The sequence below is a fragment of the Stigmatopora nigra genome, chromosome 18, assembly GCF_051989575.1.
Source record: "Stigmatopora nigra isolate UIUO_SnigA chromosome 18, RoL_Snig_1.1, whole genome shotgun sequence".
Classification (NCBI taxonomy): Eukaryota; Metazoa; Chordata; class Actinopteri; order Syngnathiformes; family Syngnathidae; genus Stigmatopora; species Stigmatopora nigra.
The window spans coordinates 9,362,705-9,389,021 of record NC_135525.1 but is presented as its reverse complement, the minus strand read 5'-3'; the positions used below and the strand labels follow the sequence as shown (position 1 = coordinate 9,389,021).

The 26,317-nt window shown below is 40.9% G+C and overlaps 6 protein-coding genes across 10 annotated transcripts; 1 reads left to right on the top strand and 5 right to left on the bottom strand.

Moving 5' to 3' along the window:
- Positions 1-35: 35 nt before the first annotated feature.
- ccz1 (CCZ1 vacuolar protein trafficking and biogenesis associated) lies at positions 36-3,928 on the bottom strand. Its single transcript, XM_077738936.1, has 17 exons — positions 3,781-3,928; positions 3,524-3,602; positions 3,344-3,440; positions 3,172-3,269; positions 3,015-3,108; positions 2,866-2,946; positions 2,752-2,799; positions 2,423-2,506; positions 2,131-2,306; positions 1,974-2,055; positions 1,839-1,900; positions 1,592-1,703; positions 1,334-1,367; positions 1,108-1,225; positions 774-932; positions 586-713; positions 36-506 (listed from the first exon to the last, which is right to left on the bottom strand). The coding sequence occupies exons 2-17, from the start codon at positions 3,535-3,537 to the stop codon at positions 451-453; spliced, it is 1,443 nt and encodes a 480-aa protein (XP_077595062.1). The 5' UTR covers positions 3,538-3,602; positions 3,781-3,928; the 3' UTR covers positions 36-450.
- A 280-nt stretch (positions 3,929-4,208) lies between these two features.
- On the bottom strand, positions 4,209-6,661 carry pvalb9 (parvalbumin 9). The gene is made up of 5 exons (XM_077738837.1): positions 6,405-6,661; positions 5,570-5,641; positions 5,014-5,146; positions 4,752-4,861; positions 4,209-4,446 (listed from the first exon to the last, which is right to left on the bottom strand). Exons 2-5 carry the CDS (start codon positions 5,628-5,630, stop codon positions 4,421-4,423), a joined length of 330 nt encoding a protein of 109 aa, XP_077594963.1. The 5' UTR covers positions 5,631-5,641; positions 6,405-6,661; the 3' UTR covers positions 4,209-4,420.
- Positions 6,662-7,718: 1,057 nt separating this feature from the next.
- On the bottom strand, positions 7,719-9,289 carry LOC144211392 (parvalbumin beta-like). The gene is made up of 5 exons (XM_077738589.1): positions 9,148-9,289; positions 8,922-8,988; positions 8,342-8,474; positions 8,136-8,245; positions 7,719-8,055 (listed from the first exon to the last, which is right to left on the bottom strand). Exons 2-5 carry the CDS (start codon positions 8,980-8,982, stop codon positions 8,030-8,032), a joined length of 330 nt encoding a protein of 109 aa, XP_077594715.1. The 5' UTR covers positions 8,983-8,988; positions 9,148-9,289; the 3' UTR covers positions 7,719-8,029.
- Positions 9,200-14,128, bottom strand: LOC144211391 (parvalbumin, thymic-like). Its single transcript, XM_077738588.1, has 5 exons — positions 11,789-14,128; positions 11,572-11,704; positions 11,390-11,499; positions 10,712-11,306; positions 9,200-9,304 (listed from the first exon to the last, which is right to left on the bottom strand). The coding sequence occupies exons 1-4, from the start codon at positions 11,847-11,849 to the stop codon at positions 11,278-11,280; spliced, it is 333 nt and encodes a 110-aa protein (XP_077594714.1). The 5' UTR covers positions 11,850-14,128; the 3' UTR covers positions 9,200-9,304; positions 10,712-11,277.
- Positions 14,129-14,218: 90 nt separating this feature from the next.
- On the bottom strand, positions 14,219-22,107 carry LOC144211386 (regulator of G-protein signaling 9-like). 5 transcript variants are annotated; one of them, XM_077738579.1, is made up of 20 exons: positions 20,790-22,107; positions 20,394-20,542; positions 19,755-19,851; positions 19,389-19,439; positions 19,204-19,310; positions 18,860-18,911; positions 18,730-18,788; positions 18,587-18,663; positions 18,436-18,517; positions 17,956-18,018; positions 17,682-17,711; positions 17,546-17,607; positions 17,342-17,455; positions 17,173-17,288; positions 17,025-17,112; positions 16,819-16,957; positions 16,657-16,739; positions 16,472-16,595; positions 15,613-15,998; positions 14,219-15,511 (listed from the first exon to the last, which is right to left on the bottom strand). In XM_077738579.1, exons 2-20 carry the CDS (start codon positions 20,460-20,462, stop codon positions 15,349-15,351), a joined length of 1,962 nt encoding a protein of 653 aa, XP_077594705.1. In that variant the 5' UTR covers positions 20,463-20,542; positions 20,790-22,107; the 3' UTR covers positions 14,219-15,348. The 5 variants fall into 5 exon arrangements, with proteins under 5 accessions (XP_077594705.1, XP_077594706.1, XP_077594702.1 ...); XM_077738580.1 differs by having other exon boundaries at positions 21,327-22,107; XM_077738576.1 differs by having other exon boundaries at positions 21,563-22,107.
- On the top strand, positions 21,573-26,136 carry LOC144211390 (guanine nucleotide-binding protein subunit alpha-13). The gene is made up of 5 exons (XM_077738586.1): positions 21,573-22,005; positions 22,909-23,135; positions 24,259-24,309; positions 24,562-24,762; positions 24,827-26,136. The coding sequence occupies exons 1-5, from the start codon at positions 21,723-21,725 to the stop codon at positions 25,196-25,198; spliced, it is 1,134 nt and encodes a 377-aa protein (XP_077594712.1). The 5' UTR covers positions 21,573-21,722; the 3' UTR covers positions 25,199-26,136.
- The last annotated feature ends 181 nt before the right edge of the window (positions 26,137-26,317 follow it).

Here is a 26,317-nt window from a genome sequence, read left to right as displayed (position 1 = left end):
GTCGTAAGCAATAAATACATTTTTAAATAACTACCTGTTTTTAATGAATTTATAGTACATATTGGACTGTAAGGTGATTTTTGAAACATTGAACAAATAAAATATAACTTTAAATAAGAAACATTCTTACTAGAATATGTAAAATACTACATAATTTATTCAAATATAGTAGCATTGTTAAAATACAGGTTCTGATAATTTTGCTGATCAAACAAACCATGACATACAACAGTAACATCTTAAAAGGAAAATGACAAACAAAATAAATGACATTTGTACATTTAATTAGAAAAAGCAATGACATTTTTAAGTTTAAATTAAAAATGAGAAAACCTTGTTTTGTTTTTTTTATTTTACAACGCAAGTATTGCATTACACGTTGCTGTCGTGATACTCTACAACACTGACAGTTTGTAGTGTGGTCCAACAATGTTTGTGTCGTCTTTTCCATCAGTCCAGGAAAAATATATTGTTGAATTGCGTCGCACAAAGTCTCTTCACTTCCTCTGCGCAAAAGAAGGCAAAAAGGGAGGTCACTAAAACAAAACTTGGTAATTTGGCGAGACAAGTTTGGAGCGGACATACCGTTGACTTCAATCAAATTGGCATTCTTCTGGTTTAAGATGACGTAAAGTTCTCGCTGGTCTGACTTTTTGCCGACGACCCAGTAGTCCGTCATGGCTTTCACGATGACTTCTTCATCTTCGTCCACTCTGAAAAAAAAAAATGCAATTCCATTTTTGGTCTTTTGTCAGATAAAAGTAAACATTTACCTGGCAAAGTCACAGTTGATGTCCCCGAGAATCTTCATAAGATCCGGGTGGACAGACGTGAGACATACACTGGCTGTTTTCCTCATGTGTATTGTGCTTTTTTCTGCCAGGTTCATGTGGTTGAAGTAAATGAATTTAAACTGAGGCTCCTTGTCAGGCCTACAAAGACAAAAAAGAAGAAGAAAAAGTTATTACTTAATACTTAGAATCACCAATGTATCTAAAAACAAGATGGAAACTGGAAATATTGGAATCTCCCAAAGATTGCCTGTATAATAGATTTTCATGTAAAATTAGCTCAATTCAAGCGAGATTGCGATGCATTTCTACTGACCCCGATATCCTACGGTTGATGGTAAACTGTTCGCAAATATCGGACGCCAACAGGGTTAGCTGTGGTCCCACGAGGCCGTCCAGCTGCTCACAGAACTCCCTGGTCATCTCCACGGAAGCTAGGGAAAATATGATGCAAGTCATGTTAGGAAAACTGCAAGCCACAGTGAGACTTTGGCTTAAAAAAAATCTACTTATTTTTTTAAACTTCCAAATTTGATCCTCACCGTTAACCATAAAACAGGCAGCGGCACTCATAGCCTAAAAAAAAGAGAAGGTCATGAACATAAATTGATTGAAGTGACATGAGAATCACAGGATGTGTGCGCTAATTAATTTTGAAAGGCACATCTAATCCTCAAAAATCAATTTCCTCCGCATTTCAACCATTAACACCATGAAAATAATATCTCCAATGTCACTAAAAGTGACATGAATATGGTAATATTACAAAAAAAGAGAAAAGAGAAATATTACTAGAATACCTTGTAGACAATAAGGTGCAGCTCCTCGTGGCCATCTTCTGCATTGACAAATATTTTGGGAAAACGGAATTTGGCCTCTGGGTCTTTGAGATTTGACGGTCCTGTCAAAAACCTGCAGACAAAATGACCGCTTATGAAAGATGAAGAGACATTAAACTCTTTATTAAACTTTTTTAACAGGAATTTTCCCAATTGTCAAATACCCATTGTAAAAGTTCAGGTGTACAATAACTTTTTTAAGCCTTACCTTCCATAGTGCAACAAATTGCCAGCAACTTCTGGCCTAAGAGGAGAGTCCCTACCAGCCAACTATAAACAAATGGAATAAGTACTCCTCAATAACAAAAAAAACTTGCAATACTTGTGTACAAATATGTATCACCTCTGGTTCAGAGTGCCTTGGGAATAGCGACGTGGTCAAATACTTGTAGAGGATCCTCATGTCGTCCTGTTCTAGACCGCTCCTGAGCCCACAAAGACAATTTTACACCAGCGGAAACAACGAGCGGTTAATACTGCACATGCTTTTTGGCCGTTACCAGATGAGCTGATCGTTATAGAGGAAAGCGGTATATTTGACTAGGCTTAGACTCTCCTCCACACGGTTGACAAACGACTGGATCTTCAGGTATGTCATCTTGTCTAAAGGGAAGAAGCTGATGCCTCCAAATACGTCCAGGAGGTCACATGACTGCAGGTGGAGTGTCTGAAGATACTAGAAAGATCAGGATGAAGGTTAGATGACATCATTGGCTGCCTCCCATACATCATTGAAATACCCTTTTGAAAAAAATACTTCAAATAGTTCCTTGAATGTATTATTTTTCTTACTCTGTAGAAGAATTTTTCCAGCTTCTGAGTTAAAAGCTCCACTCCACCAGCCTCCATGGCTCTACCAAAAGTACCATTGAAAAGCTGTGGCAAAGAAACGTCATCAAACAAAAATGTCAATAATATTCCATTACATATTCCATATTGTCCACACTATAAATCACAATTTTTTTCATCATTTGGTGGGGTCTGCGACTCATATTCAAGTGCGACCTATATATGTCTTTATTCTGCATTATGTTTTTAATGCTATTCTTTGGCTAGTGCGACTTATAGTCCAAAAAATACGGTGAACAGAAGGTAACCTGAATTGAAAAAAATGAACTTACCTTATACATACAGTAGCACTGCTTTACCACAGCTCGATAAACTGTGTCCTAAAAGAAGACATGAACAAAAGACTTAAATATTTAAAAGTGTGTTAAAAGACAACAAACACTCACAAGAATTTCCTCCTCTTGATATTCTATCGTGGGTGGTTTTCCATCTCTGTTTGGTTTTTCAATCATTGGGTTCCGGACCACCTGTGCAGTAAATTCAAATCAAAACAAAATTGGGTTTTGTGAAGAAATATAAAAGTTTATAACATTACCATAACCATCCAAAAATTGTCCTCTGGCTCAAAGAAAAACTGTCGGTTTTTCTGCGTGTGCAAGGATTTGGCTGGTTTTGTCGGGCAGAATGTTCTAAAAAGAAAAAAAAAGAGCTTTGATTTGAGCTGATTAACGTTTTTTTTTTTTTGTGTTTACCTGGTGAACTGGACGATAGCCTCACAAAGGCCAACGTTTCGTATCTTCTCATTCGTCTCCACTTCGTTGGGGTGATAAAATAGAATCTTTTTTTCTTCCTAAATTTAAAAAAAATCCCATAACATGGGTTTTAATCAGCAGTATGAAAAATTAGGGTAAACTGAAGACTTACCTCGCCTTCCCGGGGTCCAAATGTTGGATTATAAACAAAGAAATTAAGTAGAGAAGCAGTGTATTGTTTCTCCTGCATTCCTGAGGCCATTCTGGGGCTACAAGAGAAATGTATCATATCTTAAGACAAATTAATGGTTATGCTGACTGCTTATGATCAAAAATTAAAGTCTGTTTTTACCTAATCATGAGCATCAGTGTCACGTTTGTCTGGATTTCCTTTGCACGAATGTTAAATGTTTGTCAAGCATGCCGTTTGCCTGTGTGGTACAAAAAATATATATAATAATATTTGTCTGGACCTATATAATTATAAATCCAGTTAGCAAAATGCAATGCGTAGAATGCAGCTCAAATCCACTTAGCAAGTTAGCTTACTTTCCGGTGCACAGATACGAAACAAAATGGAAACACTGAATGACAGAAAAAATATCTTACCTTAAAGATCATAAATTGTGGATATAAAGAGCCTGTTGTGGTGTTACAGAAAATGTTTCGAAAATATAAGACGAGAGAATTTACATTAGCTACTTCCTGCTTTTGACAGCTTGGTTGCACTCCTAAAACAGTCCGGGTAGGAACGCAGTGAAAGTACTACATGGTTCTATCCAAAAAATAAATATATAATAGTACATAATGGCAATTTGAAAATTATTATTTTGTTTTGAACATTTTAAGTGTGTCGTTTAATCAATGTAAAAATGCTCATAATGTTTATGTGATTTACTAAATGACTGCCCTCCCTTGAATTCCTTACTATTGTCATGTTGTTGTTTATTTGTGTATTTATACATGTTTTGACTGTGTTAAAATACGACTATTTAAAGTTATAACCATGGGAATGTCATAAAAAAAAGGAATGAGAGAGTTTCATAGCTTTTATTTGGATAAACAGAGTCCTAACATTTCTTGATTTAATTGTCTTGAAGGACAGAAGGGAATCATTATTGCCGAAAATGAGCAAAGTAAGGAGATAGATTTAAACATAGACTATCCAGTGAAATATAAGCCAACAAAACAAACTCCCAGAAAATCAATGGGAACTGAAACAAGAACTGCTGAGCCTCTTGTGCAGGATTCAGGACAGGACCATCATTTGAAACTCTAAACAGAAACAAAACATCATTAATATAACAATAATAGCAATACAAACCAACAACATCAACGCTAACTAAAACGTGTTCAGTCAATTTCCCTAAACTTTAAACCAACGAACTGAAATGGCCCCCACCCCCCAAAAAATAAAAAATAAACGAGCATCTTTTATTTAACAAAGCAGACAGAACTGCACCGCATAAAAAAGTACCCCGACCTCGTGAATAATTAAAAAGCTTTATTTAAAAACTCGGGAAAAGCGCTAGCGTCGGGCATCGAATGTTTGTCGGCCCCCCGGGAAATCGGACACCGACCCTGGGCTCCGATCTGGCCGTCGCTGTCGTCATCGGCCGCCGAGATCAAGCTTTTGGTTTCCGCCTCGGTCAGTGTCCTGGCTCCGGGGTCGAACCTCTGCAGGAAAAACCTACGCCAGAGTGACAAAGCAAGGTGAATGATGTAACCCGGCCCATTGCCAGAATAACACTTGTTCATTGATAATCCACGTGGATTACAAAAGTGGGATTTAATCTCTCTGTCATGCACACAGTCATATCAGATAAGTGGACGGTATCACACTTGAGCTCCGATTCATCCAGGTAGCCACTGTTGTCCTCGTCCAGGATCCGGAAGACATTTTGGACATCTTGGGGCGTCTTGGAGGAGAGGCCGCAAAGTGCAAAGAATTTTTTGTGGCAGAACGAGTCGGGAACTGCAGAAATGGAAAAAAATGGGATTATTTTAACTGTCTTTGATTGTCTATGTGTGTTGTATCACTTGAATGAATATTTTGGATCATATAAATCAGTTTTTATGTGAAAATAAATCAGAGAATATATAAAAGGGCTCGTTCAAGCATTGTGCTTAAAAAAATAAAGATAAAGAACCTTAATGAGGAGACATTTTAGACTTTTCTGTGCGCATTATAGTCATGAAAATACGGTATCCAGTTTTGAAAGTTGACAAAAGTCACAACAACACCAAAACAATCGAGATAATAGAAAAGCTTTTGCAATCATCTCCAACTGGCGATAAGAGCACACAAAAATGCAGCCTGTGAAAAGATTACAAAGTCTCTCAAATTATTTGCCGATGTCATCGAAACGGCGGATTGATTGAGTTTGCTTCTTTTCACCTTGACAGTCTTTGACGGCTTTCTCAATGTCTTGCGCTGAGAGGATGGAGGTGAGCGACATTCTGCTTCTTTCTGCAAGGTTTCAAGAAAAGATGAATTAACTGCACTCCAGTTTGAGGTCAAATCCTTTTCTCACGTTTTTCCTTGTCAACGTTTTCATTGGCTCAGTCTTTTGGGTCCAGTTGATATGATGACTTCATTACTTGGCCCACTAAGCTGGCTCATGGCCCAAATGGCCAGTTGGGGCCTTTTAATCACTTTTTTTTTACTTGATTGGCTTGGCAAGGATTGAAGTGCTGGGTTTCTGATGCTATAATTTTGGCATTATAGGTATACGCATTGAGATTATGTTGGTTTTCAAAGTGTCATATGACTATATATCACTAATGGTATGTGGGCTACAGCCAACTGAAACTATCATTATTATGCACTTTGCCCCACAAAAGAATCTTACATTGATTCTACATTCAATTCTTATTGAATATAACCCATAAAATAATCTTAAATTGACTCAGAATAATCTTAAATTGACTCAAAATAATCTTAAATTGACTCAACATTCAAAAATCATTGAATATGGCCCACACAAGTCTCAATTCATCCTATATTGCATTTCTCAGCTTTAACACTAGAATGTAGTCACAAAAATTGCCTATCCATTATTTCCAATGAGAAATTCTATTTTCTGTTACCAGGACATAACATCATTCCCAAGACTCTCTCATCAATTAGTTTCAATACTATAAAACAATTTTCCAATGACAACACAAGCCTTATTTTGCAGTACATATAGTGTCATGTGACATAAGATATTTGGAAAGGAAGTCCAACTCACCTTTTTCAACGTTGCGTCCTCTCAAATCCAAAACCGCAGCTGAGTTTGTTGCAGTGCTGAAGTGTGGCAGACTTTGTGAAATAGTGGGAAGGTGCAACCTACTTGGATTTAAAATACAGCCACAACAAATTGCTCTTCCTCTACTTTTGGGATTCACTGGATTTTTTTCTTCTTCACAAGCCACTGCTCACGGATGCCTTCAGCTCCAATCCAATCAAGTTTTCTGATGCCTCTCTTGACTATGCTCACTCACCCCCTTTTTTCTCTCCAAAACTCCCTCCCATGCCTCCCTCCCTCCCTCTCTCCCTCCCCCATGCTTCCCTCTGCATGTGAACATGAGAGATTATGCACATATCGCATTTAATCAAGTCTTTCTAATCTAATCTGGGGAATTTTTGGTACTCAGGGGATGCATTTGATTATTTAAATGGATGGATGATGTTACATGATGCATTTGATGACGGCGCGTTGGAGGTGTGGTTGGTACGTATGGCTCGCAGCTTTGAGATCGAGGGTTCGAGAATGGGAGGACCATTTTTTGCTGTCGTGTGACTAAGCTGCTAAAGCGGGCTGAAAAGAGCAGCACCAATGCATTCTGCAATGGATCATGTGAGATACATTTTCTCATTTCATACTCTGACATTTACTATGTGTCAGTAGAACAATTCTATGAACCAGTTTGCATGCATTCCTTGTCGCTCTGTGCTGGAATAATATGGAACTGTACAAAATTCACCATTTTATACATAATATATTGATCTATTTATTTACACCTGGTTACCGTGACGACCAGCTAGTACACATAGCTTTCCCCTGGCAATGTAATGTCATCTCTAGTGGTTTCAGTCAGCATTTAGGTGGCTCAGGTAAGATGTTTTTTTTTCTTTTTTTAAATAAGTAATATAACAAGAACCAAGGGAATTAAGGTCATTATATTTCTCATCAGGGTCTGCAATGTCAGCAATGCTGGGAGTTCATTTGATTAACCCTGTGAGGGAAAATGGTCACTATAGATATTCCAAAAGTTGACTAGAATACGTATTTTAGGTCATTTAAAAATATTTTAAGTGTTAGGATGACTTTTGATGCCATTTTTCAATCATTCTATTAATTTAATGTTATTTCCATGAACTGGGAGGACTAACTATGAATGTGTGCTCTTAAAAGCATAATAGAAACTCAATAGTGTTTGTTCAAAGTACATTAAGAGCTCTAAAGTAATCCTCTTAAAAGGAAACTACAAGTAGAATGATATTTAGTCCCATGAAGGAAGGCCTAGAAGAGTCCAAAAGGATTTAAGACCAAGAGTCAGTATTGGAAAAAGACCCTTTATTATTTGATCACTCATCGTCCGTTAGCTGTAAAAGTGCACCGTGTGGGCTTTTCACAGTAAGCTAAAGTCACAGTCCCACGACGACGTCAGAAGCATTTGAGAGAGAGAAAGAGAAGATGGAAGACATGTTGGTTGGTATCAAAGCTCAAAGGTCAAATGAAAAAAAACTAAAAACAAAATGAAAGGAGAGAGTGAGAGAGAGAGAGAGAAGGGAGAAGAGAGGAGTATCTGGCCTCAAGTGGTTCCATAGTTCTTGTTGCTAGTCAAGTAAGATGGTGGACAGCGTGTTGCTTTAGTGCTGGACCAAAACAGAAAACTCTGGAGGAATAAAAAAAAAAATCAGAATGTGGAAATCCCGTGAATGAATTGGATCGAATGACTCAGAAGGCCACGCTTACCCTCAACTCCGATTTTGCCGTCGCCGTCGGTGTCGCCGGCCTGCAGGAAGGCCTGGGTCTCTTTGTCGGTCAGAGCCCGGGCGCTGGCGGAGAAGTTCTGAAGGAAGAGCCTGCGGGAGATAAACAACGTCCACGTTGACACGTCTATACACTTTGTGTTGAACTTTGACACAGTGGGATGGACACCCGATAGGCGAGAATCCTACTTGAGTTCTTCCTCCTCAATGTAACCGCTCTTGTCCTGGTCGATGACGGCGAAAGCCTGCTTGACCACCTCGGCGGACTTGCCGGCCAGGCCCACCTTGGCGAAGAACTCCTTGTGCTTGAAGGAGTCGGCAGCTGTGCACACAATGTTTACTTTTTTGTAAATCTCAAAAAAAACATCATGTTTAGGGGGCTTCCATTTACATAGTTTTAATCGGAAAATATTATTTTACAAATCGAAAAATTAGGAAAAACTAAATAAAGTGGAGACTATTCATTCCTCTCCTAAGCTTTTTAGTGTAATAGAATAATGAGAATATTTACTGTTTTTATAAATATCTAACTATTGTTTCAAAACTATAGTGCATTTTAAAATTAGAAGAACATTAGCTATTAAGAGGCTTAAAAAGAGGACAACTATTATTATCTCCAAATGAACTATCACCAATTAAAAAAGAAAGCAGTTATTGGTCCTCATAATCAGACTGTGATTAAAAAAAAAACAGTGCAGGAGATCATAAAAAAGCGAAAAAACCTAAAATTGATACAATATGTCCAAAATACTTAATGCCACTTTGTTACCTTGGCAAGCAGCAAGGGCTGCAGTGATGTCAGAGTCACTCAGAATTCCGGCGAACGCCATTTTTAACTGCGAGACAAAAGAAAAAAAGACATCAGCCGACATGACAGTCAACAAGTGGAAATAAAGCAAAAAACACCAAGAGATCCAAATTCTCCAAAACGTCAATCAAATAACTCCTGTGGCACGGTAGTCCCTTTTTGCATAAATCCCATCAGCTGAACTCACCTTGAGTTTGTACCTCAGAGACGAGAGTGGATTGGCCGAGAAGAATCCGTTCACTGCAGTGGGGCCCCCACGGCCCCGGGACCTCCACTTATACCCGCGGGCGGGCGGGCGGGCAAGTCAGGAAATCCGATGCACGGGCCGGCCAACGGACACGCCGCTGGAAAGAGGCAGAGGCAGAAAATGTGTCCACTAGACAGACTGCTTCTATTAATATATCTCCATTAAATGAAGATGCTTAAAAGGGAGTTGAGCGCAGGCAGAGCTGAAAAGTGCTTGATATTGCAGCGAGCTAATTTGGGGCTAACTCGATGAAGGTAAATTTCAGCTGGCGGGAGGCCATCTTGTCAACGTCGTAGACAGCTGGGAAGATTTGTTGATCGGCCGGCATAGCAACAGACGCACGTTTGTCTGCAAGTTGCTACTTAGAGCAAAGTTTGACAGGCTAAAGTGGTTTTTGTCCAGGGCCCTTAAGGGTGCCCAAATGGACAGCTTTTATAACAACTAATCCGTATTGTCATTTGTCAAAATCCTCATTGTATTAGGCTTTTAAAAAGTTTTTTTTTATTACAGTAATACCTCGTTTATCGCAGATAATACATTTCAAGATCTTCCGCAATAGGTAAGTCACCCGATGTAGCTTTTATGGTGTCTATTTAATATTATTTTTACACACAGAGGTACACTGCCCACTAGTGGCCAGTGAGATACTCTCCAGTTGTAACATGGGTTTATATTATAGTTCCTACACTATAGACTTTTCATATTTTGTGTTTTAATAAGAAAAACTGTAAATATTCTATATTTCTTGCTTACTTACATTCTCAGTTTGATTTAGTGTTAAAAATAATAATTTTCTTTTTTATACCTTTACATCAGTTGTTTTTAATTAAAAAAGTAAAGATAGTAAAAGAGAAAATCTTCAGCTTGCTATCTTCATTTTTTTACAGCGCTAACCAATAGCAAATCCAACATATTTCAATTCTCCGATTGGACACTCGTCCACACTTTGATGCCTCAGAGGACGTTCTGCCATCTTGATTTTAATTTTAAATTGAGGGTCCCCCCTCTTCCGCCCATTCAGATCATTTCTCCTTATGGTGATGAAACTATTGGGTGGCTATTTTAAGAAAAAAGTGTCATCATCTCCGCACTGAAAGTATGTTTGATATGACACCGGAGAATCCCCCTTGGTTAAAACCAAGTGGCTCTTTTTGCATTTTTCCCAAACGCCCAATAATAAATTACGGCCAATAGTTATTGGTATTTAAATGAGGCCACATCCTAATTTTCAGCGGTCAAACAAGGTCCGTCACCTGAAAGGACACGGACCGGATCCGGCGTCTTCTTCAATAACCGTGTTACGTTACGAATAGCCCAACGGAGAAGCAATTAAAGGCCATCAAGCAACCCGTGTCTGTAATTTTAAACATGGTGGGCTTCCAGTGGGGGGCCCCCACTAGGACAGATTCTCGACATCATATTTAAGTCAGATCAACTTGCCGGTTGGGGGGCTTAACGGGGGCTGTAAATGGCCTAAAGAAAAAAATCCAACATGCAAACCTACCTGAGAACTGTGAGGCAATCTGTTTTTTGTGTTTTCATTTCTTCTTCTTCCGTTTTCTCATTGTTTCCCACATGCCTGCTTAAAAAAACACATTTAGAATGCAAAGTGAAAGTTTCTGAGGTTAAAATACTACATTGAAAGCGACTAAAGATGCTATTAGCATGTTTCAAGCCATTAATACCATTTTGTCGTCTCACTCATTCATTCATTTTCCCAACTGGATATCCTCACCAGGTACGCAGGGGGTGCTGGAGCCTGGTAACAATTTTCTACTTACATGTTTTCATGGAAGCAATGAATTGTACTTGGTTAGCTAGGAAGACGCTTGGTTTCAGCCAATGGAAGCTTTGGAAAGACAAGCAATTGGTCTTCTTGTGGGAGAGAAAATATCTTTATTTAGAGCCTCTATGGGGGAATGACATCACAGAAAAAAAATATTGAATCACTTAACTTGCTATGCCAAAGATGTCTTTACACACATAAAATGTATTATTTTCTATTGTCAAAAGAGGCACATCCTGCCATCATTTCCCAGACACTGAAACCATAGAGAGATCAATGTTCTCTTATGAAGATTTGACCAACGCTGAAAACTCTGAAAAGTAGAGCCCAGAACGTAATCTTAAAAGGACATTCACACCACAATGACTTTGGGACATTTTTTTGTTGATAGCTTACCTTCCCATCCAATCTTCCCATCACCGTCCGAGTCGCCCTCCAGCAGAAAAGCCCTGGTCTCGGCAGCCGTTAGTGTCCTGGCACCTTTGGAGAAGTTCTGCAGAAACAGCCTAATGGCAGAAATGGCCCATGTCTTTAAAAAAGGACAATTTAAAAGAAAAATGAAGGTAAAATGAACTCACTGTAACTCATCCTGCTCTATAAATCCACTTTTATCCTGATCCAAGATGTTGAAGACCCTCTCAATGTCAGTTGCAGTCTTCTTTGACAAACCCACTACTTTGAAAAACATCTTTGGATTGAATGAGTCTTTGGCTGGGGGCAAAAAAACAAAACAATTGAAGTCGTAATAGTGAAACCTTTGAATGTGGGAGTATATACAGGTTGTTTTTTTCTTACCTTTGCATGCGTTGATGGCAGATGTGATATCGGAAACGGCGAGAACGTCGCTCATGGCCATGTTGAGGGAGCTTGTGGCGGTGGAGGCGGCGGCACGAAAGAAACAAGGCACTCGGGTGAATGGGCTTCCTCCCACTGGGTGTCACAAACCACCAGCGTCCTTCTGTCTGCTGTCACCTGCAGATGACTACTTGAGATTTGGTTATTTGGGGCGGGGGTCAACCAGAAGGTGCCAAATGAAACTAACTCAGAGAAAGCCTTGAGTCATAAAAGTCTGATCGTTTTAGCGACCATTGAAGGAAAATTGGAAGAGTTTTGTCCCTTTCACCCAAAGTTAGATTAACGTTTCCTTGCAATTCATTGGCACCTGCCGAGCTTATCGTCCAAGCACTATTTTCACCATTCGTAAACATCCTGTTATTATGCCGACCTCCGTCATTATCAGGCCAAGCTGAGTAGACACGCCTCCTCGTGTGTTCTTGCCATTTTCAAGATGGGTCTTGGTCTCGAGGTGAAGATTTGGGATTTTCTGTCATAAATATGATTTTTAGGAGAAAATTTGAAGCCCAAACAAACAATCCGTTTTTGTGTAACCCTGGTAAAGGACTGCATCTGTGAAAAAAATGTAGGTCAATTCAACATTTTAATAATAATAACAATGTGTACATCAGTACATATCGATATAAAAATGTCTATAAATTGATAAAATGTTCAAAAAACATTGAATGCAAGCCAAATTAATCTTTGGTGATGTCCTTATTGACACTAAAAGTATTTTTTTTTCAGTTAAGGTATTTAAATGAGTTCTCAATAAAGGGGGTGACATGGTTGGGTGGATTTTGCTTGTTGGTGGGTAATCTCCGGGTACTCCGGTTTCCTTCCCACATCCCAAAAACATGAATTTAACGCACCGCAAGGACAACAACATCCTCCCCCATGAAGCACATCCGCGTAGCTTCCCCTGACAAAACCGTCGGCCTTGGGCTTTTCCTTACTCCCGTGCATGTTTTCAGGAAGAGCTGGCTTCCTGCGTGATGGATGAGAGGTGGGAAAAAAGGGGGGGATGGGATGGGATGGGTTTTGGACGGGATGGGACAGACGTGGACAAGAATCGGGTGGCAATGTGGCAAAGAGGACAGATTGGCTTTACGGGGACCAGATGTATGGACAGCCGGTTTTGGGACTTTGGCATTTGCAGGTATGAAAACAAGGGAAACTTTTTGATAATATTCACTTACTGGTTGATGTCAATAGATGTCCAAACTAGTTGAACTGGGAAGGTTGGCCGATCATGAGTAATATAATGAATTATCCTGCTTTAACATAAATATACATATATACACATATACAGACTCATATGATTATTGATAAATAGACAAGAATCTGGCAACATTTTTGCAAATATCTCAATAGTATTTGTTTGTTTTTTAAAAATAGAGACAAATTTAATGAAGCTTTATACTGACTACTAATGTGACAAAATGTCATTTGTTGTCATTATACCAATTATTTAAAAAAATGACAAATTTGGTATCTAGCCTTCAGTACTTGCTCTTTTTCTGCCTTCATTAATATTTTACAGAGACAAATATGACACGAGTCAATTAGAAAAGAGAAAAAACGTCCTTTTTATGGGTCAGGGTGCAATCTAAAGGAGTGAATTAAACGGGTCAGGCTGAAACTAAAGACGTCTCCTCTGGCATTTGGACGCCACGCCATGTCGAGCTATATCAGACGGGGAGAGCAACTGAGACGGACAGAGGGACGAACGGGGCTCATCCGTCATGTGAAAATAGAATGGCAACCCCGGCCAACACGCCATCCCTAAGAGAAACGGGAAAGGTGCCTCGCTTTCATTTCCCCTTTTTTTTTTAGGTCACGCGAGGCAGAGGTGGACTGGAGGAACGAGCTGAACTTCTGGGAACAACATCCTGATGCTGTCCGGGTGTGACAAGCAGAACTCCAGCATCAGTGATTTTGTTGCCAGAGGTCAGAAATCCTCTGCTAGCCTACATTTCTTTCTATACTGCAATATGTTGTGCTATGACTGTTGGGGTAGTTGGGTGTTTTATCCCTATGGTGGTTTCTGAGTGTCAACTACTGTGTCTTTTCTGGCTGTCCTTACCTTGTCCTTACCTAGGTGTTTGTGGTTTTCCTGTCAAGCAACCATTGTCTGTGTATTTCAAGCCCGTGTGTTGGTCAGCAAAGCCAGCGCTGGAGTATTTTGTGTGTCCGAAGTAATGTTGTCTCTCTCTCATACAAGGGAAAGAAAGCCAGAAAATTAAATACATTATACTGCATAATATTTTAAATTTGACGTCTATAATGTACATTTTCCTTTTTTTTGTTGTTATCTAATCCAGATGGCGATACAATAAAGTCCCAGTGAATATTTATGGAATAAAATATTAAAGATGTGACTATTAAGTCTGACTTTAAGACTTTTATTCACATAGTCATCATCATGGAGGCACTTGACAAAAGCACACTGTTTAAATAAAGTTCTGAGTCTTCCATTTGTAAACATGTTACGACGAGCGCCACACTTTTTGTTGCGACAGTAAAAAAAACATCACATACAAAACTAGCTGTTACTAAAACGATTAAACACGTTCACGAGAACCCGTTTTTTTTTATATAAAATGGATTATGTCCAGTGAAAAACGTGTACAGTAAACCCACATTCCAAAATCCGAACTATTACAAGAGCATATAAAGTTATTTTTAAATAGCTACACGCTTCTTAGATCATCACATTTAAAACCAACTATTTATAAACTGTATATAATACTTTAAATCCCCAAAATATCATAAAATAAACATTTTGGATACTGTATTGTGATAATGTCTGATAAGTACACATTTTTTGATTTTTTTCTTATACAAAAAAATATTCCATTCTTTTTAAGGATGGGATATTTACCACGTTGTAATAGTTAATACATTACAAAAGTTGAAATAAGAAAAATACGCAGTCACGTTCCAATCACAGGACCTTTAAACAATACGGAATTTTTGTCAGGGCACAATAAAATTGAAAAAACTCACAAAATGTTCGGGTTTCTCATTGGACGTCAATCTTCAATAGATAATAATTTCCTAATAAACCAGCTCAGTCCAAATGTCATCTTTGGCTTATAATAATTGGACTTTCACCATTTCATTATTTTTTTGAACACTATCATTTTTCCTAATGAACATTAGTCGGTGTAAGGCAGCAGTGTCCAAACTATTTTCTCAGGAAAATAAATAAATCAAAAGGATATATAGATTAAACAAATGATTCTTTCATCATTAGCTTTTGGGCCTATAAAAACTGGGAAGCAGACCGCAGTTGGCCCGCGGGCCGTTGTTTGGACACCAACCGATGTAAGGCAAAGAACGAAATAAGGCGTTGTTTACTAATCAATAAGGCTGCATTGGGGCTACTTGGAAGGAGGTTTGAACACCGACGCTACAAAGAAGAGGACAACATTTGACCCCTTTTACTGGAATGGAATGTAAAGAAACAAACCTGTTGGGTACCTTTTGGGATTGTGTCATCTTGTTTTTTTTTTTCTTTAGCCAGTCCCATTGTGAGGGCTGAGGCTCTCCCACGGGCAGATGATCTCTTTGGCCCCCAAGGCATTCTGGGAAGCGGCTCGGGTCTCCTCGTCCTCGTCTTCGGACTCGATGGGGTAGATCCGACACTCTGGGGGGATGTCCACCTTGATCTGGAAAAAGCTGACACACACAGACACTCTTTGGCGGGAGAAAAATGTACAATATGATTTTGTTTTGTATTCTTTGACTATATTCCAAAAAAATATAAGTCGTCCACTCACTTGCCAATCCTCTTGGGCGGCGCCTGACTGGAGGTGTCCGGACTGATAGGTCGGATGCGTCCGCCCACCCCGGCGGCCCCGTGGCACTTGGGCGAGAGGCTGGCAAAGACGGCGGAGGGACCGCCACCCGGGCCGCGGCCCCGCCTCAGAAGCCGCCGCAACGAGAGTGCAACCCGCGACCTACGCACGGGCTCGGGTGCCCGCGCCGCCTCGCCGTCCGGGGGCCCTTCGTCTCCGCCTTCTGACGGACCCTCATGGCCAGACGCCCCGACGGGGGACGGGCACGGGACCGGGATGACGAAAGAGGACGAGGCGTTGGCGGAGGGAGAGTCGGCGAGGCCCGAGTACACGGCTAGGTGGGGTACTGGGGTGGTGAAGCGGCACAGCTGCGGAATGAAAAGATTAAATTGAAAAATTAAAAAATCAATTCACATACTAATTAAAAATGGTGAGCCATAATTGTAGCTAGTGGAAAATAAGACAAGGAATGTGACAAAGGTTAAATGAATGGAGGAATACTGTAAATAAAGTGTTTTTCTTACATTTTTTTTCAGCATTACTCTTGGACTTGGACGGTGAGGCAATGACAAACGGACGGATGAGATGTTGAAGGATGATTTATTCAAGTCGTCACCAAATGCACACAAATGGTAGATGGGATTAGGCTTGAGGATTTGGGAAAGCGGCAAAATAATCAAGACAAAAGACACACCAAGATGGAATATGGGAGAAATAATAATAATACATGAATGTGTTGGAATGTTTGATAAATATGTGTAGGCCATCTAAGAAGAATAAATGTAAAGATGGTTTGTTTGCAAACACTTCAAGATTTTTTCTTGCCGAGTTTGCTCATGACCTGCGTGATGTCGACGGGCGCGTTGGCGGCCATCTTGGCGCGTTCTTCCAGCTCCCGTTGCCGAAGGATGATGGGACTCGGGCCGGGCCGGCGGTTCTTGGCGTTCTGCTCCAACTGGGCGTCCCTGTGGAGGTCGGCTCGGGTTCAAAAGAGGCCTAGCGCCCGCCAGAGAAGGAGGAACCTACGTCAACTTGTGCTCTTCGGGGCTCATAGCCTTCTTTAACGTGTCCTTAAACACTTGCGATTTCAGGTAGCGCCCATACGAGTCCTGCCAGACAAGATTTCTCATTGGCCAAAACTTTGAAAGGAATTGGACGTCCCCTTGCAAATTGTTTTAAAAAACTAACCTTCTTCATTAGCATGTAGATGTGGGTCTGAGCGGCATCCAGCACATATCTGTGTGGATGTTTCAAGCCATTGACGGTGATCTCCATGGTCTTCCCGTCAATGTTGATCCACCTGGGGGCGCCGCGAGCCAGGAACGTCCTGAAATGGAAAAAAAGAATTGACAAATAATTTCCATAGCGACCCAAATTGACACCATTAGTGTTACTTGTAGATCTGCTCAGCCTTTTCTCGCATGGTCGCCGCAGTGCCCCACTTTAAATCCTCACAGCCCTCCCAGAAGGCCAAGTTTTCACCTGAAAATAAAGTACACATGTTGCCATTGTGAGTGTTTCCGGGTGACGGCGTCGTCATACCGCTGAATTCTTTCCTCAAAAAACGACGGAAGTCGTCACGTCCTCGTGGGTCCGACAGCAGCTCGCCAAAGCTGAACGTCCAGCGCTCCACACGCATTCTGGTTGGCGTTTCCACACTGCCAGACGCCACAAATTGATTTTGTGTCACAAAATGTGACGGTGGACTTACTTGGACATGTTTAAAGTCCAGTAGGTGACATCATCCGTGTGCCAGGGGTTGCTGGGAAGAGATTTGGAGAGGAACGGGTCGTGGCTGTTGTACGTAGCGCAGTATTTAACCAAGCTGCAAAAAAAAGTTCTGAGTTCAATCCCGGGTTGGTTTTCATTGAGTGGAGTTTGCATATTTTCTATAGATTATTCAAGACAAACGTACGCAGCAATGGAAACGGATGACTTGACTCGGGGCCTCATAATGGACTGCTGGGTGAAGATCATCTGCAAGGAAGAGAAGATATTAAATATCAATAATTAAGTCTCAGTGGTGAAGAAACAAAATCCCAAATTCTTACAATTCTCTCGTAGTAGTCTGGAGTTTTTGCCTGCGAGAGGAAAAGACGAGAAATGTGACAAAGGATATCTACTGTATTTTTGAGAAAGTATTTTTTTTTGTTTTTTAAGGGTGCGTAAGAAGTGAGTGACAGAAGAGAAGCCTGCAGGAAACACAAGACAAGGAAAAGGGAGAAAATACTTAGTAAGGAAAAAGATTTGAAGTAAGTATTTAAGAAAGTATTTTTAAAAAAAGAAAAAACTGACCAAAGTAAATGATGTTGACTCACCTGTTACCTCGTCCCCGTTGGGATCAATTCGCCGGTCAATTCCGTAGTCCATGGCGCTCACTGTGCCTGGCTGCACAAATGGGGGAAAAAAATGATTTAAAAAAAAAAATAAAAAAACAACATTGAGCTTTAATGAGGTAATGCTTGCAATAACGGAATTTGTATGGCTTTTTAACTAAAACGGAATCATTCTTTCAAAATAAATTCAAAAAATCTAATATCATATCACTATAAATGTAGATTTAAAAAAACACATTCCTAAAAATACCTTCATTTGTAAAGTTGTATTCATATGACCTTTACAAATTAGCAAAAGACAAAAACACAAATATAACCATAATAGAGAATAAAATTGGAGCTAGACTAACGACGCAGTGTTAATTCTTCTTGAAAAATTAATCAGCTCCGACAGGAGGACGCGATGGCAACGAGGCGTCGTGGGTAGAGATAATGACAGTATATGTGTGTGTGTGTGTTTCTATCTCACCGGGGGTCTGTGGACCACCCAGTAAGCCCTCTCCTGACAGTCGAACACCACACGGTCCGGTTTCTTCCTCTCCTTTGCGGCCCTGAAGTCAGTCACACACGCTAATTGAGACGGAATCCATTTTGTTTTCCTGGCTAAAATTAGACTGTACCTGTACTGTTCTTTGGCCTGCATCACAATGAAGTCCCACTTGTGATTCATCCACTTGTGAAGGCGGTTGTACTGCTCCTGAAGATGAATGGAGACGGCCCAGTAAACACTGTGGCTAGGTTAGCGGGGCGGCGTCACAACCACCTGCTCATGAAACTCCAAAAGTCCCTTCTTGCGGATGTTCCTCTTAGCCAGGTAGATTGCTGTGGCGTGGGTAGATGTGGTTGGAAAAAAATGTAGCGTGGAGTCAATGAGAAACTTTATACTTGCTTACCGTAATCTGTGTCTTCCACAGGCCACTGCTGAGCGGGCCAGAAATATGGAGTCTGAAAGTAATAGACATTGACTTTAAAATATGGTATTTTTGCAAAGCTACAATAAAGTTGGTTTGTATTTAATTAAATAATGTTTCCTGTACATTGATTAGTTGATATATCTTCACAAATTGACTAAAATTTTTCTTACAACTCAATTAAGAATTTCTGCCACCTTGTGGGGGAGAATGTAATTACACCACATGTCTCCATTATGTGAAAGAAATATATCCATTTTTTAGACTATAGTGTAAGATGTGAACAATTTTTCCCGACTCTAACCACATCAATTATGTGGCATTACCTGGAAGCGGTAGAGCGACGTATCATGCTTGAGCAGCAAACGTTTGTGATCTTGCAGCGGGTACACAAAGCCCAGCGCCACCAGCATGGAGCCTAAATTTCTGGCCTCTGACCACAGCCGCAGGAAAAACACTTCCGTCAACGGCCTTTAAAAGTGCCATCAGAGATTTCAAATGTGGCGCTCACCTTTCCCGTCGATTTGGAATCTGTCTGCCAGCCACGCGATCATGTCTTCCCCTGAGGACCATATATGGAAATGACATCATACCGACACAGTATGCGTTCACGTGTCTAAATGCCAGACCCCCGCTGATAAATAAATCATGACAATATCCTATAGTGCAACGTTCTCTTCTCCCCTCTTGTTTATTTTCCTTTCACTTAGTGTTACTTAGTTATTTGGTCTCCCCACCTACTTTTCCCCCTCACTTTGACGAGGACACAGGGTTGTCATGGCGACCGAATCCGCAGCTCTCCAGTTTGAGGCCGTGCGTCTCAACCCCCTTGATTACACAATCTTTCGGCCCAAAGCGAGCCTAGGCGCGCTCTCACCGGTGATGGCGTGCGGGATGGTGGTGATGACCAGTCGCTGCGGTTGCGACTTGATTCCCGACTTGGGGTCCTGCATCTCCAGCAGGATCTTCTCCGCCTGCGAGGGGGAGTAGAAGTTACCGTGACAACTGACAAGCAACGTGAAGGATGCTGGGGGCTCGCGGGGTTGCTTTGACGACGGTTTGCGAGCGCATCCTGGGACTGACATGTCTTAGAACTCGCATTAATTGTTGTCGTCATATGGGTAAAGTGTTTTATTGTAGCGACTTGAAGTGTAAATATGGATTTCAGCCAGTTTTACACTAAATTGAGACAACACATTTAATAAAGTGTCCACGTCGGCCTTCTCCTGGGCAAAATGAGTCAAGCCCCAATCTGGATTAACTTCCTTCTTCCCTGACAATGATCCTAGATAATGCTTATTAAACTACATGACCTTATTACTATGAGGAGGTGAAAAGAGTTTAGTAAGCAGATAGCATTCTGATGACATGTCATGTATTTCCAAAACCTTTCCTCGAATTTGTATTCATACTTGAAGCAGAATCCATAAATAAGAAAAAAATACACGGGGGTTTCCACAATACATGCTTCATGTTGTGTAGCCATTCATAAACTAGAAGAGTGGGGATGCCTTACCTTGTGCAGACACGCCATCCGTGGGCGATATCTCTGTCCGTGATCCCGAAGAGTGTTTTTTATTGTCATGAGGTCCAATTTCCACGCGTGCACACGTACGAACACACCGTTGATGAGGTCGGGAGCCCGGTATTGTGTAGGGATGCTGGCTGGAAAGAACGTGCAATGATCAATAACAGTGTTGCCTTCTCGGACTCCTAAAGAGATCGGGACATTGGAGTTTCCTCGATTATTCGTCTCAAATCGATTAAGATGCATCAATTAATGACTATGTTCTAAATATCAAATGGACTCATTCTTAAACGTTTTTATGATAAACATTCCGTTTTACCAGAAGTAAGCTATAAGTTTCATGTGTAATCGTAATTGTTCCTTGTTGTCTAGAACGCACCGTACCTCAAACCTGATGACAATCTTCCAATGGGAACACGGCAGGAAAATTGGACAATGACGAAACCCGTCCGCTAGAGGGAAATTTTATAACTATATAGTATACAATATAGACATTTTATAACTAATAGTTTTCAAGTGGTCGTTGCTATGACTTTTACAAAGAGAAAACGCACATTTTGTCGTCTCATTTCATCTTTTTTTAAAAGTGTATTAATAAAAACATAACGTTATACGCTGCATATGATTACCATTACTTTTGCCACCACAACAAAATACATACTTTAATTTGCAGTAGTTTTTGTCAAGCTAAGGCGTGTAACAAAAGATTTAACGCAGTGGGAAACCCTGAAACGAATTTAAAAAGAATAAGTCAAATTATAATACTACAATTCGACTAATGAGAAGTCGGCATTTTGTGATTTATCAAAGCGTTTCACGACGATAACGAGTGTCCGCAAGGGGGCTGTGTTTCATTCCAAAAAGTTTAAACTTCACCGTTAAAACTCCTTATTCTTTACACAATGTAACACAAACACTTACTTTGTCTTTTAAAAAGTGAAAACGTGTCCTAAAACGACGCCCTTTTAACATATTTTAAGTACAGAGGCCACAACGTCCTCCATGCTTGCGTGCTAGCCAACTAGCTTCTAGGAACTCGATATAAATTCGTCTTCCTCAAAGATAAGATAGCGTAATTTATTTGTTTGTTGTTATTGTTTTGTTTTAATAACGAACTAATGTCGGCGTAAAAATGACGGCCGGCTAAACAAGTTTACTTCCTGGGTAGAGGGAAGGGGCTTGGTCCCGTGGCTCCTGACGCTGACGCCGCTGACGACGACGCTGACTTTGCCTCCTCCGTCGCCGCCGCTGCAGCCGCCGCCGCCGGAGCCGCAGCACACGCGCAGCCAAATTAGCATCGATGAGGCTCTCGCGAACATGGCGGATTTCCTGCCGTCTCGCTCCGTGCTCAAAGTGTGCCTTCCAGTGTGCCTGCTCAACAGCGGCGAGGTGGAGCAGGTCCGCCGCTCCAAGGAGATTGACCGGCGGCTCTCCCGGGAGAAAACCTACGTGAAGCGGCTAGTTAAGATCTTACTGCTGGGCGCGGGCGAGAGCGGCAAGTCGACGTTCCTCAAACAAATGCGGATCATTCACGGCCAGGACTTCGACCAGAGAGCCCGGGAGGACTTCCGAGCCACTATTTACAGCAACGTTATTAAGGGTAAAGTCGGACAAATCACACGGATAATAAGACTTTTTTTCGAATGAGGCCCGCTTTTTAGTGGTTTTCTAGCTGGGAAAAGTTGTCTAGATTCGAACACAAACAGCCCTCACTCGACACACCCTACGCGAGAACCCCCTTCTGCTTGTTTAAACCCGTTTGCTTTTAGCGTACATTAGCTGCTTATATCGTCGTTTGGGTTTCAAATAACCTTTCCTAAAAGATCTAAATCGTTTTTGTATGTTTCAACAACAAAAAGAGCTGAAATGATCATTAGTAAGACCGTAAGGTGTGCCTGTATATGTTGTAGGCTTCATTTGTCCTAATGGAAAGTAAGACTAAGGTCAACGTTTGCCATATTGTAAAAATGAACACTCGGGTCATAAATCGGAGTTTACGTGAATATTACAATGAGTTTTCTTAGTCTGTTTCAAATTTACTGTGACCTTGGAAACAGCAAGTAGGTTTAACCCCATTAAAGTGACATAATCAAGCATTTCTCAATGCTTTTTTGGGGCTATTTTGGTATGTGTTTTATATAAAAAGGAATCATTCAGGACATAAACTAACTAAAATGTATGTCATGTAAAAGAGTATTTCACTCCTTATTACATTGACGACAACCAAATTCATGTGAAATGGGAGGGACGGCAGCATAGACGTCCAATCCATTTAAAGTAGGGTGGTCTGATTTGGGATTTTTCTTAAACATATCGATTCATCATTTTAGTTTTTGTGTGAAAATTCAGAAAGCAAAAAAAATATATTTGTATGCACCATTTAAGAAAATATTACTTATTTGAATATGAAATAATTTCTATCAAAAAGCCACACTCATGGTGAATAACAAATGGCTAATACATGGTAATAATATTTATTGTCCATCTCTATCCCTCCCGCCAGGCATCCGCGTGCTAGTGGACGCCCGCGAAAAGCTGCACATCCCATGGGGCGACCCCAACAACCAGCAACGGGGCGACAAACTCATGGCGTTCGACACCCGCTCGGCCAAGATGGCGCGTGGGCAGCTGGAGACACCCGTCTTCCTGCAATACCTGCCCGCCATCCGAGCACTTTGGGCCGACGGCGGCATCCAGAACGCCTATGACCGGCGCCGCGAGTTCCAACTGGTGGGTGGGAAACGCCGCTAATTCCGCTTCCTCACAGCTGACTGCAAAGTCACGTGGCCACTCGGTCCACTTCCCCCTCCATGTATGAGTTGACATTTAGCCCAGATGTCTCATGGACACACTTTAGACGTTTTTTTTGGGCGGCCATTTCAAAAAGAGCTTCTCAATGGTGTTTTGTTAGCGGCGACACAAGTGCGAGAATCAGAGCTGGAATGTTGATCTGTCGTTAAACTGCTTTACGCTTTCAAACCGGGGGGCCTCTGCGCTGCCTTCTGCGGGCGGGGGGGCTAACGCTCAAATTCAAATATTCCTGCAAACGATTATTTTGATAATTGGCTAATCACCATTTTTTTTTTGGCACTAGTTGACTAATCGGCTCATACATAAATGGTAATGTACTGTGGGCTTTATGTTTTACAGGGAAATGTGCACTAAAGTAGTTTTATTTTTTATACTGTAGATTGATAGTGTAGCATTATTTTTTCCCCAATATTCTTTTTAAACGGAAAGTACTTGGATTATGACATGGTCGTAAACGACTTAAATCATTTTCCTTAATGGAAATTGAATTTATGTCAATAACTGAATGACACAGAGTTAAATCAAAGGTCACAATTAGCGCTATAACTACCAGCTGTCAAATTAATCAACAACCGCTTTGATAATCATCCAATTTATTCGAACGCTCTGTACAAGTGTGTCCCGCTTTGGAAAAAAAATCTATGCTGGTGCTTGTCCCACTTCTCTTTTTTCGATTCCCTCGCTCAGCAATGTGTCCACCATTTTGAAACGTCCCCTCGTCGGGTTAGCTTAGCCATTCAGCTCATATACGAGTTACAATGAGGAAGCAGCCTGGAAATTGCCCCAAAAATGATAGGAAATGACCTGTATATTGAGATCTAGTCGGCAAAGTGAGTTGGACAGCAGGAAAGATAAGAAAATCTCTACACCAACGTGCACGCCGATAAAGGAATGCACCCCGTCATGTCCGGGCTTGTGTTAATTGGCCCTTTTGGCTTTGAAAAAAATCCTTCAAGCCCACACAAATGCCGGCGTCTCCTTTTTGGAGACCCGTGGAACTTGACCGCATGTGTGTGTGTGTGTGAATGTGTGTTTCTTGCAGGGCGAGTCTGTCAAGTATTTCTTGGATAATCTGGATAAGCTTGGTGAGCTGGTGAGTTTTCAGTTTTTTTTCTTTTCTCTTTACTATCTCACTTGTCTAGAAAATGACGGCGCCCTAAGGGGGGTCCTATTAAATAACCTTTCCGGAATAAGAACAGCTCTAACATTCCATGACATGTTTATATAAAGAATTTGTTGAAGGTAGCTTGTTCTGTTATACTTCAAAAGCATTTTTTTTTGATAGTATGTAAACTAGCATGGAATGTTGACATTTGTGTTTTTTTCCATGGTTTGCTCCTCCCAGAATTACCTTCCAAGTCAGCAGGACATCCTCCTGGCACGAAAGCCCACCAAGGGAATCCACGAGTACGACTTTGAGCTGAAGAACGTCCCCTTCAAGATGGTGGACGTTGGCGGCCAGCGTTCGGAGCGGCGGCGTTGGTTCGAGTGCTTCGATTCAGTCACTTCCATCCTCTTCCTCGTCTCCTCCTCCGAATACGACCAGGTAAATAGACCTTAAAAAGAGAACCCAAAATGACCATAGATTCTAACCTGAACGTCTCTTACAGGTTTTGATGGAAGACCGCCAGACCAACCGACTATGCGAGTCACTCAACATCTTCGAAACCATCGTCAACAACCGCGTTTTCGCCAACGTGTCCATCATCCTCTTCCTCAACAAGACCGACCTGCTGGAGGAGAAAGTGAAAAGCGTGCCCCTCAAGGACTACTTCCCCGAGTACCGCGGGGCCGAGCACAGCCTGCCCGACGTGCAGGCCTTCATGGTGGAGTGCTTCCGGGCCAAGCGGCGCGACTCCACCCACAAGCCGCTCTACCACCACTTCACCACCGCCATCAACACGGAGAATATCCGGCTGGTGTTCCGGGACGTCAAGGACACCATTCTCCACGACAACCTCAAGCAGCTCATGCTTCAATGACCAATGAAATCCAGGGGAACTTTGTCACTTGGCCGGTCGCCGTTTGACCACACGTTATCATTAGAGCGCCTTTTTTGTTGTTGTTTTCGGGTCCGAGCACTGAATGCACGCCAATAATTCAAGTCTGTTCCACTGCCCTGTAAACTGCTTTTTGTGGAGAGACTAAAAGCAGCCTTAAATCCCATTTTTTCCCCCAAATCATGTCGGTGGATGTTAAAAATTGAATGTGTGGACGAACCTGTGTTGCCTTAACAGAGACTGTGTTTCTGTTTAAAATAGCTCTTGATTCCAAACCTGTGTGCCATGTGAAATGATCCAATTTCACATTACTACTTTTAGGTGTGAATAGACATGATTAAAGAAAGATAATCCTCATTTTTTTAAATAATAGTTCCTAATCACATTGTCATTGCGATCCATTTAATCATGTTTTGTACAAATGAAGTGAAATTGGATTATTTCCAAAAGACGGTGCATTGTGTCATATTCCATTACTAGTTAACTTGGTTGTTTTTTGACGGATAACCGACAAGACCATAGTTATCTCAGGGTTGATTTAAACTGCCGCCAAGAATTTGTGTCAAAGGGCCAAAATCTTCTTAGTTCCATTTGATTTTTATTTACAATATGCTTTGTTTGAACATCCTAGTTGCTTCCCCTTTTCCAAATCAAAATGATGCTAAGCTTTTGCTTGTGTATATACCCAAATGTTGTCATTGTAAATAATGTCTAGGTTTAACTACTTGTATGTAAATGGTTGTAGAAACTTTTTGGTTCTAAATCACTACTTTTTTCAATTGTCTTATTTTGGGAAATTGCCACTCCGACTATCAATAAAAAGCAATTTTCTAGAGAAATGATACTAATAATTTGACGGCATTTTTGGAGGGTGGTTAATTTCCATTCTGATATCAATAAAATACCCTTTAATATAAAAACTGCAAATATCAGCATTTCCTAGAATTAATCATTTTCAGTTTCAATTCATGTTTTACATTACACCGAAAATGCGCCTACAAGATAAATAGAACACGTCACAACATCCTAATAATTAAATTAACTCATTTAAACATGCTTAAATACTAAGTATGGTGTTTTATACGGCATGTCGTCTTTTTG